General features: G+C 31.6%; 1 protein-coding gene, 1 long non-coding RNA gene and 1 pseudogene across 3 annotated transcripts; 2 read left to right on the top strand and 1 right to left on the bottom strand.

Annotated features, from left to right (window-relative positions):
* Positions 1-3927: 3927 nt before the first annotated feature.
* On the top strand, positions 3928-4596 carry LOC120577135 (uncharacterized). The gene is made up of 2 exons (XR_005643188.1): positions 3928-4295; positions 4439-4596. It is a non-coding gene; the product is annotated as an uncharacterized lncRNA (long non-coding RNA).
* Positions 4597-8395: 3799 nt separating this feature from the next.
* Positions 8396-12421, top strand: LOC120577084 (probable receptor-like protein kinase At2g42960; annotated as a pseudogene).
* Positions 12422-13439: 1018 nt separating this feature from the next.
* Positions 13440-16726, bottom strand: LOC120576822 (leucine-rich repeat receptor-like protein kinase TDR). 2 transcript variants are annotated; one of them, XM_039827344.1, is made up of 3 exons: positions 16027-16726; positions 14256-15819; positions 13440-13765 (listed from the first exon to the last, which is right to left on the bottom strand). In XM_039827344.1, the coding sequence occupies exons 1-2, from the start codon at positions 16316-16318 to the stop codon at positions 14315-14317; spliced, it is 1797 nt and encodes a 598-aa protein (XP_039683278.1). In that variant the 5' UTR covers positions 16319-16726; the 3' UTR covers positions 13440-13765; positions 14256-14314. The 2 variants fall into 2 exon arrangements, with proteins under 2 accessions (XP_039683278.1, XP_039683277.1); XM_039827343.1 differs by having other exon boundaries at positions 14256-16726.
* Positions 16727-17362: the final 636 nt, after the last annotated feature.

Raw genomic sequence — 17362 nt, 5'->3', positions numbered from 1 at the left:
TTGATTACTCAACTTTTTTTACCTTTTCGATGAATATATTTTGATTTTAGGATATGAGTTAGTTTTATACATGTTTTTTTTAATTGAGTTATTAGAAATACGTTTTCAAGAAAATGGTTTAACATTGTATCCGAAAAGCAAATAATTAATAAATGATTGAAGGTATCATTTCTAATATGTTTGAGTCAATTGCAACAGGAGCAGAAGATCTGACAAATGATGAACATTGCTTTAATTTTCCACAATGTACGGGTACAGACGCATTTTGCGACCATGCGTGTAGAGTAAAATATGGGGATGATAACGGTGGCTATTGCAAACCAGATAAAATCACATGTTGTTGCAGATAGATGTTGGAGAGAATTATATCCAATAATTGTACTTTCTTCATATGCTTGATCAAGTATATCATCAAACATAGTTTTTAAGATTATGATAAAAATAAGTTCAATAATCAATAAGATTTCAATTTAAAAAATATTTATGCAATTTTTTATTATTATGAAAAAGTTTAAATGCTCATCCAAATCATGGCTTCTATAAAAATTAAAAGAGAATTGATACCAACAAACGCTCTGACACTCTCTTCTTAACACACGCGCATGTATTGGACCACGTATCTGCTCTATTTTTGGCTACCGGGAATTCAAGTTTTTTTTTTTTTACTCTTTTGCTTGTTATTTTTTATTTCTCTCACCAAAACAAAACTGAGATCTGAAATGTCTTCACCACCATCATCTCTCCCTATCAAAAATCATATCACCATATCGTTGCTGTGAATTTAAAATTTCATCCAAAGTAGTTATGAAGGGTGAATTAAATTATGGGTTACAAAGTGAATTTTCAATGTCACCCAAATTAGTCATGAGTGGTGAATTAGATTATTCTTCCTCTGTGGAAAGCAACATGAAGAGTTTGATTGAAATTTTAAAAGGTTGAATTTGATTTTTCCTCCTTGTTTTCTCTAATTAGTCTACTTTCTTTATTTTTCGTTTATAGTTGCATGGTTGTAAAGATGGTGTTGGCTGGGTTGTTGAAGTATTGTGGTTTAAATGGAGGTTTTGATGATTATGGCAGGGGTTCGCATGAATAAGGGAAGTGGACGGTGAGTTGTGGTGGTGTTGCTATAGCTGGATGAATGTTTTCATTGTTATTGTTTGATCTGTCAAAAAAGATTGAAACATGAATAATTTTAAAAAAATAAAAAATAAGTGTTAAAAATCAAACTAGTCAACTTGTTTAGCCCGTAAACCGGTAACTGATATTTTATAAACAGTGACGTGGCCTTTCAAATGAGCGTGTGATTGTAGGAGAGTGTCCAAGCGTTTGTCTATAGCATTCCCCAAATTAAAATAATTGTAAAATGACATTCGACTGTTGACTATTAATAATTTTGTCCCGCAACAATTATTTAGAAATACCTATAAATCAATTTACTTGCGGTTTAACGAAGAACAATGTAACAATTAATATCCTCGAGAATGATAAAATGAAGAGAAAAATATATGTTTAACCTTTTAAGTATATATAAATCTCAATATTTTTTCTAGAACACTATTAATAGGGTATATATAAATCACAATGTAACCATTAATATTCTTTTCACATTAAACATTTCATATTTACAAATATTTAACATGAGAGGGTATAATCAAGTGTTGCATATATTTTTTTTAGAACACTTATAAAGTATATCCTTCGAGTTTTGAAATTAAAAATATTTGTCGTCCAAATTATAAAAAAGTACTACTTAAATTGTGCATTAATTCATTACAAGTAAGAGTTTAATTTTTAAATTACGATATACAAACACACACACACACACACACACACACATATATATATATATATATATATATATATATATATATATATATATATATATATATATATATATTTATATTTTATTTGTAGATGAAATCAATAATGCTTATTGATATTTGTTTTGGGATTCCCTTTTGAAACTATTTATGCATTAATTTATTCGAGGTTATTGGCTTAATCTTTTATCAAGGTATCACTCACATACGCTTCATATGTATATGTTATACGCCGGTCTATGTAATTTATATATTTTCAGACGAGTTTTGAATTTTTACACATGTTGAGCAGGTTTGACTATGAAAACTATAAAATTGTGTACTTTTGTTTCGCCAAAGAATTAGAGTAAAAAAGTATAATATGAAAATAAGGACCGACACACTATGTTAAAACCTCAAGACTATCACCTATAATGTGTAACACTCGAATAACTTATTAGAAATAAAAGAGTTAGAAAAATTACAAATATTAAAAATTTAGTGAATTACGATGGGAATTAAAGAAATATGTGAACTTAACTTGAAACGTTATTGAAATTTTTTCACTTACTCGTGATGATTCTATAAATTATCATAAATGTGTTATGTGTAAACATATATGTCGGATTTTAATATGTTTGACTCTTTGAAAGTACTTTTAGATGACATGAAATGTCAATGAGGTCGTATTTAAAATTTTGAAATAAGTGCTTATAAATATGATTGTCAAGATAATAACATAGTTGTACCGTAATATGGAACTTACAAATATTAACAGTCACGAGAATCAATTGTACGTGTAATTTGTTTTGACATTTTTCTAGCTCAAATTTGTTTTTTTCTTCAAATTTTTCTTTTAAAAAAAAACAGTCTCTTATGCAAGGTTTAAGAAGTTTTCTTTATGAGCTATGATTCAATTTTCTATTGAAGAATTTTGACATAAAATTTGAATGATTCTTGATCTCTAGACCGTAGAAAATGATTTGTTAGGGAGTGAAAAGCAACGAAAGGCTTTGGAGTGCAAGGTAATTTATAAACTAATATGTCACTGCAACAACAAACACCGAAGGCAAATAAAAAATCATAGCTAATTCAAGAGTTTTTTTCTTTCCAATTCAAGTAGGTTTGATTTATACATTGTTTCAACGATTCTAATTAGAATGAATTCGTATATATATCCAAAATTTAATTAAGAATAAATTCGGTAGACACATACCACACTTGTTTTTAGTAATAATTGATCAAATCTGTAACAAGTTTTAAACATATTAAATAAGATATAATGGTTTGTAGGAAAAATAATATGTACCATTCATTGAAAATAAATTTTTATATAGTGAAATCGTCAAAAAGTATTTAATTTAATTATTCTTTTGACCAAAAAATTAAATTCACTTAAATGTTTTTATACTAAAATGACTTCTCCATGATCTTAAATACCTTATGGCAAGCCATTTCCTATCAACCTTTCAAAGTAGAATGACGACTCGGATCAATCCTCTCCTTATGTCATTTATAATCATGTGTGTCGTATCAATAATGGCTGCAGGTAAAAAATAAGTTTGATTACTCAACTTTTTTTACCTTTTCGATGAATATATTTTGATTTTAGGATATGAGTTAGTTTTATACATGTTTTTTTTAATTGAGTTATTAGAAATACGTTTTCAAGAAAATGGTTTAACATTGTATCTGAAAAGCAAATAATTAATAAATGATTGAAGGTATCATTTCTAATATGTTTGAGTCAATTGCAACAGGAGCAGAAGATCTGACAAATGATGAACATTGCTTTAATTTTCCACAATGTACGGGTACAGACGCATTTTGCGACCATGCGTGTAGAGTAAAATATGGGGATGATAACGGTGGCTATTGCAAACCAGATAAAATCACATGTTGTTGCAGATAGATGTTGGAGAGAATTATATCCAATAATTGTACTTTCTTCATATGCTTGATCAAGTATATCATCAAACATAGTTTTTAAGATTATGATAAAAATAAGTTCAATAATCAATAAGATTTCAATTTAAAAAATATTTATGCAATTTTTTATTATTATGAAAAAGTTTAAATGCTCATCCAAATCATGGCTTCTATAAAAATTAAAAGAGAATTGATACCAACAAACGCTCTGACACTCTCTTCTTAACACACGCGCATGTATTGGACCACGTATCTGCTCTATTTTTGGCTACCGGGAATTCAAGTTTTTTTTTTTTTACTCTTTTGCTTGTTATTTTTTATTTCTCTCACCAAAACAAAACTGAGATCTGAAATGTCTTCACCACCATCATCTCTCCCTATCAAAAATCATATCACCATATCGTTGCTGTGAATTTAAAATTTCATCCAAAGTAGTTATGAAGGGTGAATTAAATTATGGGTTACAAAGTGAATTTTCAATGTCACCCAAATTAGTCATGAGTGGTGAATTAGATTATTCTTCCTCTGTGGAAAGCAACATGAAGAGTTTGATTGAAATTTTAAAAGGTTGAATTTGATTTTTCCTCCTTGTTTTCTCTAATTAGTCTACTTTCTTTATTTTTCGTTTATAGTTGCATGGTTGTAAAGATGGTGTTGGCTGGATTGTTGAAGTATGGTGGTTTAAATGGAGGTTTTGATGATTATGGCAGGGGTTCGCATGAATAAGGGAAGTGGACGGTGAGTTGTGGTGGTGTTGCTATAGCTGGATGAAGGTTTTCATTGTCAGTGCTTATTGATATTTGCTTTGGGATTCCCTTTTGAAACTATTTATGCATTAATTTATTCGAGGTTATTGTCTTAATCTTTTTATCAAGGTGTCACTAATATTTATTTATTTTTGAGCAAGCCATTAATATTTTCTTGACTTATCATTTAGCTAACAATTTATTTCATGAGATATTGTTTTCCAGCTTATCTGTATGATCGTTCAAGATTTATCATTTTTCTTCCATTCTTTTTCATAGAAATCCTTTTAGAATAACTTGGCTTTGACTTCTCTTAATAATCCATTTATTTCCTCTATATATGCACGTTGACATGGATGGAATCAAGAGAAATAATTATGATTATTGCAAAAAAAAAAATCAATTATGACTTTAGTAAATAATATTAAAATAATTTTTTTAATATGTTCAAATATGGTTCATGTTTTTATTTGTATATGATTTAATTAATTTTTAATTAATGATTTAAATCAGCAAAAATATACAGTCTTGATTGATAAAATCGAGTATTATTTCTTTGAGTTAAATTTTGATTTCATTACACTATTATAGTGCTTTTATTGTTGCTTCTTTTTAGAAAAGAAAAATCATAACTTTCTTGTTTAATTCTTTAATGTAATCCAAGACATCAAAAGAGTGTTGATTATGTTTCCTCATAGAATCACAATGAATTAAATAGTATTAAAATCAATAAATATTAAATAATGAAAATTTAAGGATTTTGTAAAAATAAAATAAATAAAGGTTTGAAGTTTTCTCGGCAGTTAACTATCGAATGAAAGTTTTCCTCGGTAGTTAACTGCAACCGGTTTATGAATTCCTCGACAGTTAACTGCAGAGGAGGTATTTTGATATTTTACCAGTGTTTCTCAGCCTTATCAAATGTGTCAGCAGCAATTTTCATATTGGCCCCTCTTCACTTACTAGTACTTTTTGGACAATATTGTGGTCACCTTGGTCCTTGAAGACCGACTTAATTTGATCTTTGAATTAGTACTTTTCTTGGATGATTATATATAGCAAATACAATTAAACAATTTCATTTTTTTTAAATAAGCATAATCAACTTAATTTGTGAAGAAGGAAGAATTTTTAAAAATGTTTGAAAAATCAAGGAGTTGAATTTGTTTTATTATAGAAAATGATTTTTAGGGTATGAACATAGTCAGAAAGCAAAACTATATGTCTTGTGCGCAAGATAGGTAGTACACAACTGGGCCAAGCGTACCAAACCATGACAATGATAGGTACACAAGAAGAATAATGAACCATGTGTGCAAGATAGCAAAAATGTAGCTGGTAAAAAAGTTCACAAAGTTTGGTGAGATGTCTTGTGATTAAATAATGAGAAGATTGAGATAATCACAGCAAGAAAAGTATCTTACTTGATAAAATAGTCTACAGTTCATAGTTTTAAAATTTGGTTCGATGATCGACTCGGTAAAGGTATCGAATCACCGAATCATTGATCGAACTACTGAGTTATTGGTCGAACCGCATGATTGAATCAAATGACTCGATCATATAACCCGGCATCTAAAAAAAACTTATATTTACATTGAATTAGGTGATTTCATATTTGAAGGTTAACTATCCCTATAAAATGTTAGATATTTAAAAATTAAAATTACTCTAAAATGTTAGAAAACACTTAATTTGCAAATAAATTGAAACACCTTACCTATAATATGTAATAATAATATTTTCTAAACATAACAGTAGCATGTTCTTTCGAAAATATTTTAAATTCATTTTTCTCCTCAAGTACTTAGCATTAAACAGTATTAAACCGACCTGGTCAAATATTCACAAATTTAAGAAGAAGAAAAAAAAAGGAGTCCGATCGGTCCGACTCGAAGACCGTCCGGGTTACCTAGTTTTACCGGTTCACACCGGTTTCTTCGATTCTTACTGGGTCAATTATATGGCCGATCTCATTGGTTGCTTGACCCAGTCTATCCACCGGTTCTTGATTCAACCGGCCAAGTCGAGCCGAGTTTTAAAACCATGCTACAATTATAGATATGCAGCCCGGATACGAGATACGATACGGATACGATACTGCACTGATATGCCGATACAAAATAATTTCAAAAATCAATATATGATATGGTTGGGATACGTTAATAAAAAAATTATACAATTAAATGGACAATATAACTATAACCATTTTTTTTTAATATGCAAATATACTAAAAAACAAAAGAAATCAGTCATAGGCTCGTAGCACATCAACATAAATATAAATAATATTAACGATTAAGAGAGTGATGATTAGTCAATTATATACACAATATATCCCAAAAAGAGTATCATCAGTGTTATACTATATCTAAAAGGAACATTGTTAGTGCTATACTATATCAATCCAAAAAAGAAACACTATATCCAAAAAAGAACAAATTAGTACTCAAGAGTTAAGTTATTTTAATTAACATTAATTGGGAAATATCGGAGCAGATATCGATGCAGGATAATTATTGGATACCCTTATGATTCGTATCGGAAATATCAGATAATTATTTTTAAAAAAAATAAAATTTAATCTTCGGATACTCTCCTGATACGTATCGAGAAGTATCGGGCAGGTATCAGGGCATGATACGCAGAAAATACGATGCGTCATCCATTTTGAAGTATAGACAAAAAAAAAAAAAAAAAACTACTATAAAATAGATTGTGTGAAGAAGAGAATAAGGTAACTTCAAGGGTTAATAACTAAAAAAGATCAAAAGACATTACTTTCATATTAGTGTACCATAGCCTTTTTAGATTGTGCAGCTCTAATTGGCAAGATTCCAACACGTTTTAATTTCTAATCGACCCTACAATTTAAAGGCTCAAAACACCTTTTCGGACAAGATTCCAATACTTTCGATTTTTAATTGGTTATTCAACAAAGTTTGTCAGTCAAAAAAAAATATAAAAAAATAAAGTTTGGATATGTGACCAATTCAAATAAAAGGGATATCGATAGAATTTTTATTAACTATTTTAATTAGATTATTTCTAACAAAAAAAGTAAAGGAAACGAAAACATAGACCATTTTAAAAAAATATGAAGAAAAAAAACATTAAATAAACGGTGGATTCTAGGGTGAGGGTTCAATGAAGTCCCTCACCGATGGACCATGAAAAATATACCATCAAATTTAATCAAAGGTTCATATTTGTTAAAAATAAAAAGAAGAAAATCTATACATTCTCACACGGAATGACACACAATACTATCCATGTATCTCCCCCATTAGTTTTTCCATGGATGCTCTAAAAGGATTGGAAGATGAATACAATTGAAGTGTGTTCATTTTGTTTATATTCATGAATAAATTAAAATAAATTAAACGAAATTACGAAAAATTAAAGAGGTTTGGTCATTCATTAATATTTCATATCTCATGTTTCAATTTGATTTAATCAAAGGTCATTGAAGTATGTTTATTTTGTTCATATTCATGAATGATAATTAGAACAAAAGGATTGGAAGATGTTGTGCTCATACTTCAATGAACTGGCATCGATGGAATGCATTTTTGCTGTCGTGATGATAGTCAATGAATATGAACCAAATCAAATTTATGTATGTGTTTGACTATAATTTTACATCCATAAAAGCTTACAATTTGTTTAATGGTTGCATTATCATTCTGTTCATCTTAAAAATCTATTAAAATGCTTGAAAAATCAAGTCTTTATGTCTTTCTAGCATTGGTGAATAACATGGATTTATATCAATATCACAATTGCATTTGCTTACTAATCTATCAGTAATGGTTTGTATTATTTGTAGATTTCATTTATATTGAACTTGCTACCAATTCCAGGTTATTGATTTACGAGTATGTTAACAATTGGAATTTAGAGCAATGGCTTCACGGAGCAATGCGGCAGCATGGCTATCTTACTTGGGAAGCTTGGATGAAAATTCTTCTGGGGCTGGGAACAGCCAAAGCGTATGCTCGTTTTTTAACTAGTTTCCAGAGTTTATTTTGTTGAATGAGTTTCCTTTTTATCTATGATTAATTTGATTGATTATTGTATCTTGTAAGGTTGGCTTACTTGCACGAGGCGATTGAGCCAAAAGTTGTACATCGAGATATTAATTCGAGCAATATTCTAATTGATGATAGCTTTAATGCTAAAATTTCTGACTTTGGGCTTGCTAAGTTACTTGGTGCCGGGTACTTTCGGGTAAGCTTCATGTTCCACATTTAGAATTTGTTTCCTTTTTAAGATTTAGTTTCTTTAGAAATTCTTATTTCATTAGACACGGTGACGTGCATTTTTTCCATATTGCAAATTAAGAAAGTATATAATTATTCACAGTCTAGTCATAATTACAATATATCCATATTAAGTACTATATTTTTCCTTTTAACAATCTGGAATATTTCTGCCAAAACCATTGCATTTATTCATTTACACACCAAAATTAACATCATTGGTTTTTTTTATTCATTAAACTATTATTATATGCAGAGAAGTCGTAGCCTTCTGTAATTAGCTTCTTAGTTTCATGCTTGCATTGCATTTTTAAGATATGAGGCTCTGTAGTACATCAATTTTGGAGTAAACCACCTAATTAGTCCTTTGCTTTGCTTTGTAGGATGTTCTCAAATAGGTTCCTTTATGAATATTTATAAAAGCTCTCTAACTCTGTCAAATTTTACTCATATTAGTCCTTCAAAGAATATGCTAGGGGCTAAATTGATGGTAAGTGGATAAATATGAGGAATAACTTGACAGTTTAATAGAGTCAGAGGCCTTTTTAAAATATTCATAATCTCATAGACCTATTTGAGAATGTCAGGACTATGTTGGTGGTCTACTCATCAATTCTGTTTGTCTAGATGAAAGCAAGGACCGAGCAAAAAAAATTATGATTAATTGTCACCTCTGAATTTCTGTTCAACTATATCATAGTCGACATTCATTAAAATCTGACAAAGTTGACCTTTCGTTCTTCAGTTTTAATTTTATAGAAATTAAATCTGTTGTATGCTTTTGCTGCATTTTTACAGATATGTAGCTCCAGAATATGCCAATTCTAGCTTGTTAAATGAAAAGAGTGATGTTTATAGTTTTGGCGTATTGTTTCTTGAAGCAATTACAGAAAGAGATCCGGTCGATTATAGCCGACCAGCAGCTTGATGGAACAACGTATAAAGATTGAATGAAACCAACACTTAAAACTGTGTTCAATTGAAGAAGATGAGATTAAGGTTTCTATGGTTTTGAGAGAGAAAGACTCATATGAATAAAAAAACTTGTGTAATTTTCTTCAATGAATTGGAATACTTATTTACAATAGCTATGATGTATTTATACATCAAGTGATGTAATAAACTTGAAACAAAACTCCTAGCAAACTCATTACTTCACATACAAGTAACTTGAGTTAGTTACTTCTCATGCAAGTATCTAAACAATATTAAGCAAAGATAAAACTAATTCTAACTAAAATGAATTACTTAACCAATACACCTCCTTAATTCATTCAGTTAGATGCTTCAGCCATTCCTAACTTCATCGTAATCTTGACCATACTTCTGTAGGAATCCTCTTGCAACTAATCTAGCCTTGTATTTTGCAACTTGACCATCTGGCTTCAGTTTTGTTTTCAAAACCCACTTGACATCAATATACATTTCTTATTAGTAGGTAGTTGAACTAATCTCGAAGTATCATTCTTCTCTATAGAGTCTAGTTCTTCGATCATTGCTTTCTTCCAATGATTTTGTTTGAGAGTTTCCTCAAAAGACATTAGTTTAACTTCAGCAAGCATTGCCAGCTGCACAAAATCACCTTCATTTGTGACTGCTTGATCAGGAAACCTCTCATAATCTCTCAACCTGCATGGTGGTTGAGTATTCCTTGTTGGCCTATTAGTAACTCATGCACCTCCTTCATTTGTATCCTCAACAATTTCTTCTTGTTCTTCAGTCTTAACTTCTTCTATCTCTGAATCAGATAGATAGAGGTGACTGTCAAACTCATTTGATGCCTTGTCTTTCCAGTTCTAGCATTTTGTTTCATCAAACTTCACATCTTTGTTGAACACTATTTTCTTATTATTTGGATCATATAGTTTGTAGGCACCAGTTGAGTGATATCCCACCATAATCATTACCTGAGATTTATCATCTAGTTTTCTTCTCAGTTGATCAGGTCCATGTTTGAAACACAATGAGCCAAAAATCTTGAGATGTTGAACACTTGGTTTTACTCCACACCATGTTTCTTCTGGTGTTTTGTCTTGCAGCTTCTTTATGGGGGCTTCTATTGATGAGATATGCTGCAGTAGCAGCTGCTTCTCCCCACAAGTAATGAGGAATGATAGAATTTTGGCAAGTGTACCAAATACTATCGAAGTAGTAAAAATATCGTTCCCACAAGGACTGGTTTTAATCTCAATAATTCAACTACGTTATAAGTTAGGATGTATAAAAGTTCTTTTGATTTGCCACTAGGCAGTTGATTGGTTTGTTTGCATAAAAATAACATAAATTAAAGATTGGTTTTAAGAATAAGATAGAGATGAGTTTAGGTCTTTTGAATCATCGATATTCCCCTAATTGGTATACCGCACCTATTATTGTGAATGATTCACTAGTTCTACGATAGTTAACAAAATAGTCCTAATCAATCCCTTGAGTTAGAACCCTCTTCTAGGGTTACAACCCTTAATTCCTTAGGTGGTCTAATAACCGTTGAAGGTTTAAGCACGTTAACCTAATATCACTAATAAAGGATTATCCATTCCTAGACTAATCATGTTTATTAGAACAATTCAATTAGGTTTAAGTCGAAAGCTAAGGTCAGTAGTCATTCGTTCTAACTAAATCATGTTATATTTGATTGGGATATAAAAAGCATTAAGAACAATTGAATTGAATAAAAACTAGATTGTCATTCACAATAAATAGAGTTTCATAGCAACGTGTTTCAATTAGGGTTACAAGGAATCATCTCAGACCTAACCTCTAATGGATTAAGCTACTCATAATGGTGTTTACAAATAACATAATCATTAGAGGAATCAATACATACATGAACTGGTAAAAGACTGAAGAAATCGCCCTTCTCGTCGTCTTGTAGTCTCAAAATCGCACTTTGCTCCTCAAAATCGTAACTCTTGTCTTTGGAATAGACTTCAGCTTAAATAGGCACATAAATTCGCCTAAAATCGTGGCACGTTTTAAGTAAATTGTGACACGTTTTTCTTTGAATCGCAAACAACTGAATTAGGGTTTCCTCAAATCGTGTCACGATTTTGCCATCGTGACACGTTTTCTTCAATGCCGAAGCATGTTTTGGTCTTTTAAAATCGTGTCACGTTTTCTTTCGTTGTATTTTCTCCAGTTTGCTGCTCTTTTTTCTGCTCTTTTTACTTTCTATCAAACAACACTTTCAATTTTTACCTTGTATGTAGCTTTCTGGCATGACATTTGGTTATAGATTTTCCTTTTAAATTGTATTAGAGAGAAGTTGAAAGGTAACTAAAGAGAATGCATTTTCGAAACACTGAGAACAATATTTTGAAACTTTTCATAATTTAAAAAAAAAAAAATCAATCTATTTTTAAAATGCATTTTCCAAAATTACCATAATGTTTATTTATTTAACAAGAAACACCAGTAGTACACAAGCTCCTTTTATTAATAATTTTCTTCCTATTATTACTACAGTTTTGACTTGTTAGACTTTTCTTGATACAATTTGGGTTGTAGGCGCTCAGAAGAGGTGGTGGACCCCATGATTGAGACTAGGCCATCAACAAGTGCTCTGAAACGATCCCTTTTAACTGCTTTGAGTTGAGATGTTGATCCAGATTCTGAAAAAAGACCAAAGATGAGCCAATACCTCGAGAGGTTTGACATTTTATCATTACTATATTTTCCAATGTAGTATGCCAATCCATGCTTTGTGAAATTACATTTGTCTCTTTATAACAACATTTAAAAAAAAAAGCCAAACAAAAGGGCACAGGGAGCATGAAAGAAAAAGGGAACGAGAAAAACTACAAAATTGTTCTGTTTTTACTTTTAATTACAAAATTGTCCTGTGTTTTTCTTAAAATTTGGGTTCAGCCAAACTCAACCCTATAAAACTGGCTTGTAAGTTAGAGACACCTCCCATTTATAAACACATTTTTGGCCATATTCCTCCAATCCAATGTAGGACTCTCAGTGCATCCCCTCACATTAAGGACTAGACATCTGGTGTGTGGGTGGCTCAACAGGTCTTAGATAAGCTCTAATACCAGTTGGTAGGTATCTAAGAACTTGGAGAACCCTCACCTAAAAGCTAGCTATCGACAGGGAAGAACCAAACCACTTAAATACTTTACCGAGCATCCCATACTATACTACTACTCAATAAGGGATTTCGGCACCCTACAAGACCAAAGTTTCTATCATAGGACTGCCCTTGAGTTGAGAGTCAACATCCCAATGGCTTCACTCTACAGCATTTCACTCATCCTTTCCTGTCAGCCCCTTCATAGGTAGCCGTAGCCCTTTCCGAGCTATCAACAACCAGCTCTGATACCTTAAAATTTGGGTTGATTTAGATTTAGCCCTACGAAACTGGCTTGTAAGGTGATAGATGTCTCCAATTTACAACATACATTTTCATGTCATATCTCATTTGATGTAGGACTCTTGATAATTTTAACTTTGTTTCCAATTTTCATAGATTTGAATAGAAAACGATGAAAAAAACATTCTAAGCAACAGTTTTTGAGATAAATGCTTATGACACATCTATTTTGAAATAAACTGAGACATCTATTTTGAGAACACCTTATTAAGAAACTTAATTGATTTTAGGTTGTATATTTGTAACGTGTTGTTTCTCAAATATACGATAAGGAATATCTATTCTAAGAAATTAGAGGAAGACTAGAATTTCATTTCAGAATTATTTCTTAAATAGCATACACAAATAACTACCTATAGACAAATAACTACATTCCTACGAAGATGTGAGGACAGTTTCCTCAACCACCATTTCATTAATTACATGCATAATAACATATGACTTATCATTAAAATTACAAACTATAACATTAAAATACTTATTCATACGCATCAGGATCTTTCACGGATGGTCGATCGGATGATCTGCTTTTAGTGCAAAGCATAGCAACCTCAAGAACCAGTTTAATCTCTTGCATTGTACTATCAGAAGCCACTTTATTACCATTGCAATCTTCTCTTAGAAGTTCCTCTTTCATTGCTTCATTGTGTTCTGCCATTAAAAATAAATCTAAAATTAGTGTCGATACAGTGCTGTTTGTAAGGATCATGGGTGGGTTTTTGCACAAGGTTATTTGAGACTATCTTATGACTTAAGTGGATGTGTACACATTTGAGAGACTTACAAAAATAAATTACGACATGTCCAACTTATATTAACTAGCTGTTCATGATCAGTTACTAAAATAGCTTACAGCAAAAACAATTTTACTACATTACCTCTTGACTGTAAAAGTAGCTTATACCTATGTGCTTATATCATAAATACTTATTTAATAAACACATAATTAAACTGTTTATTCAAATGCACCCTAAGGCATGTAATTATGCACTGCTGGGATTTATTAGTGGTTTGCATAAAGCCATGTACCTCTCATGCACCTCTTAATCTTACTCATTTTCATATAAGTTAAGATTGGGAACAAAATACTTGATGAAATATCACTTAACTCTTACTGACACTGCACAAATTTTTGTCATACCTGTTTCCTGATTAGTTGTAATTGGAGATGAGCATTTTCTTTCGACTCTTGAATCCCTTTCAGAAATGAAGTATTCCAAAACCTAATATCAGAAGGTTTATTAGCAACCCTGCAGAGAGTAACACAGTATGTGTAATCTTCCAAATTCCGATGCTGCCTAATAAGCCTACTGACTTAATACATGGTCTGAATGGTACTCCACAGAGCTCTGAATTTCCAACAAATGCACTACTGTCCATTAATGTGAATGACTTTCCCTTTGGTGTTGAACCAGAGATATTGTTGAAAGACACATTGAGAAGTAGTAAACTTGATGAACTACTAAACTTTTCAGGTATGAGGCCATTGAACTTATTATTAGATAAATCTACAATTTCAAGAATATGGATATTTGCAAGCTCCTCAGGTATTTGACCTGTCAAATTATTTTCGGATAATTTGATTGCCACAAGAGCATGACATTTCGAAACACTTTTTGGGATTGTTCCATACAAGTTGTTTCTACCTAGATCAATTGTTGAAATTGATTTGCAAGACTCAAATGAAGGAAGATTGCCTAAAAGACCACAAGAAGAAGCTGAGAAATTTTGAACTTGCGGCATAGACCAAATTTGTGAAGGGATATTTCCTCCTAATTTCATATTATAAGAGACATTGAAATACTCCAATCGAGTAGCTAGAGAAATATCTAAAGGAATCCCACCAACAAAATTGTTCTTTGACAAATCAACATATGCAATATGAGGAAGATGGCTGAATTTTAAAGGAATCTCTCCTGAGAATGAATTATCTTCTATGCAAAGACGGACAAGGGAAGAACATTTCGAGATCGAAAAAAGACTACCTGTGAATTTGTTTGAAAACAGGATAAGCTTAAATAGCACTCCACTAAGACAAACATCTGACGGTATGCTACCACTGAAGTTGTTTGTGGAGACATCCACCCACTTGAGTTTGGAGTTTTTGCCTAAACTCTTTGGGAGTGATCCAGAGAATTGATTGTCCCAAATGAGAAGAGATTCTAAGGATGGTAGTTCTGCAATGGCTTCTGGAACAGTGCCACTCATGTTATTGGTCATAAGACAAAAAAATCTTAAGCTTTTTAGCTCTGAAAAGCTTTCAGGAATGGACCCTGAAAGGAAATTTTCAGAGAGATCTAAATATGTGAGTTTTTTAAATTTGCTGAACTCATTTGGTATTAATCCTGTTAGCTGGTTTAGGAACAGAAAAAGTGATTGCAAATTGGTGAGATTTGAAAGTTCCTTTGGAATAGGACCATATAGATTTGCACCTGCAATGTCAAGATACTGAAGTTGGCTCATGTTACCTAGTTGAGGAGGAATGAAACCCTGGTAAGAATTGGAGCCAATTTCCATGTGAGTCACTGTTTTGAGGTTACCAAGTTCTGGTGGTATACTTCCTGTGAGAGAATTTTCAGCTAGAAGAAGAAACTCAAGGTTTCTGAAAGAACCATATTCAAATGGAATGCTTCCACTGAAGGAATTTTCAACTAGGTTGAGAATCTTAAGATTTTCCAATTCTGAAAATTCAGCAGGTAATTGACCTGAAAAGCTGTTGCTAATGGCATCAAGTACAACCAAATTTTTTAGTTTAGAAATTCCTTTTGGGAACTGACCGGAAAAATTGTTTCTGCTTATATCTAAGCTTTTCAAGCCTGTGATGTTGAAAATTTCTGGTGGAAGTTTCCCAGAGAAGAGATTATAACTCATGTTGAAATTATTAACCTCTGTGAACACACTGAATTGGTTACCTGATAGTACACCACCTAGTTTCTTCATGGAAAGGTCTATGGAAGTTACAATTGAGTTATTGTTACACTTGATCCCAGACCAAGAGCATGCATAGGAGCTTCCACTTTCAATTAAGTTTGCTCCAAAGGGCACAACCCAGTCATGCAAGCTATTATTATCATCTATAAACTCAGATTTTAGACTTAGGAGTGCTTGTGAATAAGGATCAACTGCTAAAGATGATGATAAGATGAAGTTAGAGAGAAGATTAATGAAACAGAAGAATTTTAAAATCTTCATTGGTAATGACATTGAGAGAATTGATGTATTTAGGAGCAGTGAAAGGTCGAGGGCGGTGTCGACGGTGATTACAAAATCTGTCCAACTTCCTTCTGTTATTGTTGCTCAGTGAAAAAGAGGAGATATTACAAAATGTGCATCACTTTTTCTCTCAGCTTTTTACTGTTGTTAGTATCCACGATGATTGAATGGTTAGAGAAAGAGGGATTTAAAGAGTTCTTGAAAAAATGTGCAGTTTTGTGGAATTTTGGAGGTGGTTTTGATAGAAGGTTAATTGAGTGAGTTTGATTCAGTAGTGTTTTTGGTAAAGTAGATAACACGGGATGAAGAAAAGCACAAAACCTTGAAACCTTGAAAGTGTTTAAAATGAAATTAGAGAATTGCTTTTGATACATGTTATAAGGCTGAGAAACACCAATAAAAAACGAAAATGCCCCATCGACAGTCAACTACCGAAATAATGAACCGGCTGCAGTTAACTACCGAAGTTCCTTCGACAGTTAACTGCCGACGAAAAAAGAAAGAAAAAAAAAAACTACAAATTTCATTAGTTTATCAAATATACTTGCAGCAAAAATTTAGCAGATGGTATTGCAGCAAATGGAAGTTATAATGAAAATATCATGTGTATAAAAAAAATGACTAAAAAGTGTAGAGAATAAATAAATAAACCGAAAACAATAAAAGAGAATTGAAAATTGAAACCAAACATCTTCATACTATGCAAAATTTGTAGTTTTGAGATCCGAGTTAAGTGCCGAGGTTTTTTTTTCTTTTTTTCATCGGCAGTTAACTGCCGAAAGAATTTCGAGAGTTAACTGCAGCCGGTTCATTATTTCGGTAGTTAACAGTCGATGGAGCATTTTTCGTCTTTTACTGGTGTTTCTCAGCTTTATAACATATGTCAAAAGCAATTTTCATGAATTTATGACAAGGAAGCACTTCTCTCTAGACCACTTACTTTTTTCCTCTTAGTTTCAGCCGTTGGATTGTGCGCATGAGAGATGGCAGACCGTGATCCATTTCCATGTATTTAACGTGTTTGAAAAAACAAAA

Source organism: Medicago truncatula, chromosome 7 (assembly GCF_003473485.1).
Source record: "Medicago truncatula cultivar Jemalong A17 chromosome 7, MtrunA17r5.0-ANR, whole genome shotgun sequence".
Lineage (NCBI taxonomy): Eukaryota > Viridiplantae > Streptophyta > Magnoliopsida > Fabales > Fabaceae > Medicago > Medicago truncatula.
The sequence above is the reverse complement of the archived record's forward strand: the minus strand, read 5'-3'. Positions and strand labels throughout refer to the sequence as shown.

Coding starts and splice junctions, on each gene's coding strand:
- LOC120576822 (XM_039827343.1), bottom strand. CDS start 16,318: ATGTCATTACCAATGAAGATTTTAAAATTCTTCTGTTTCATTAATCTT.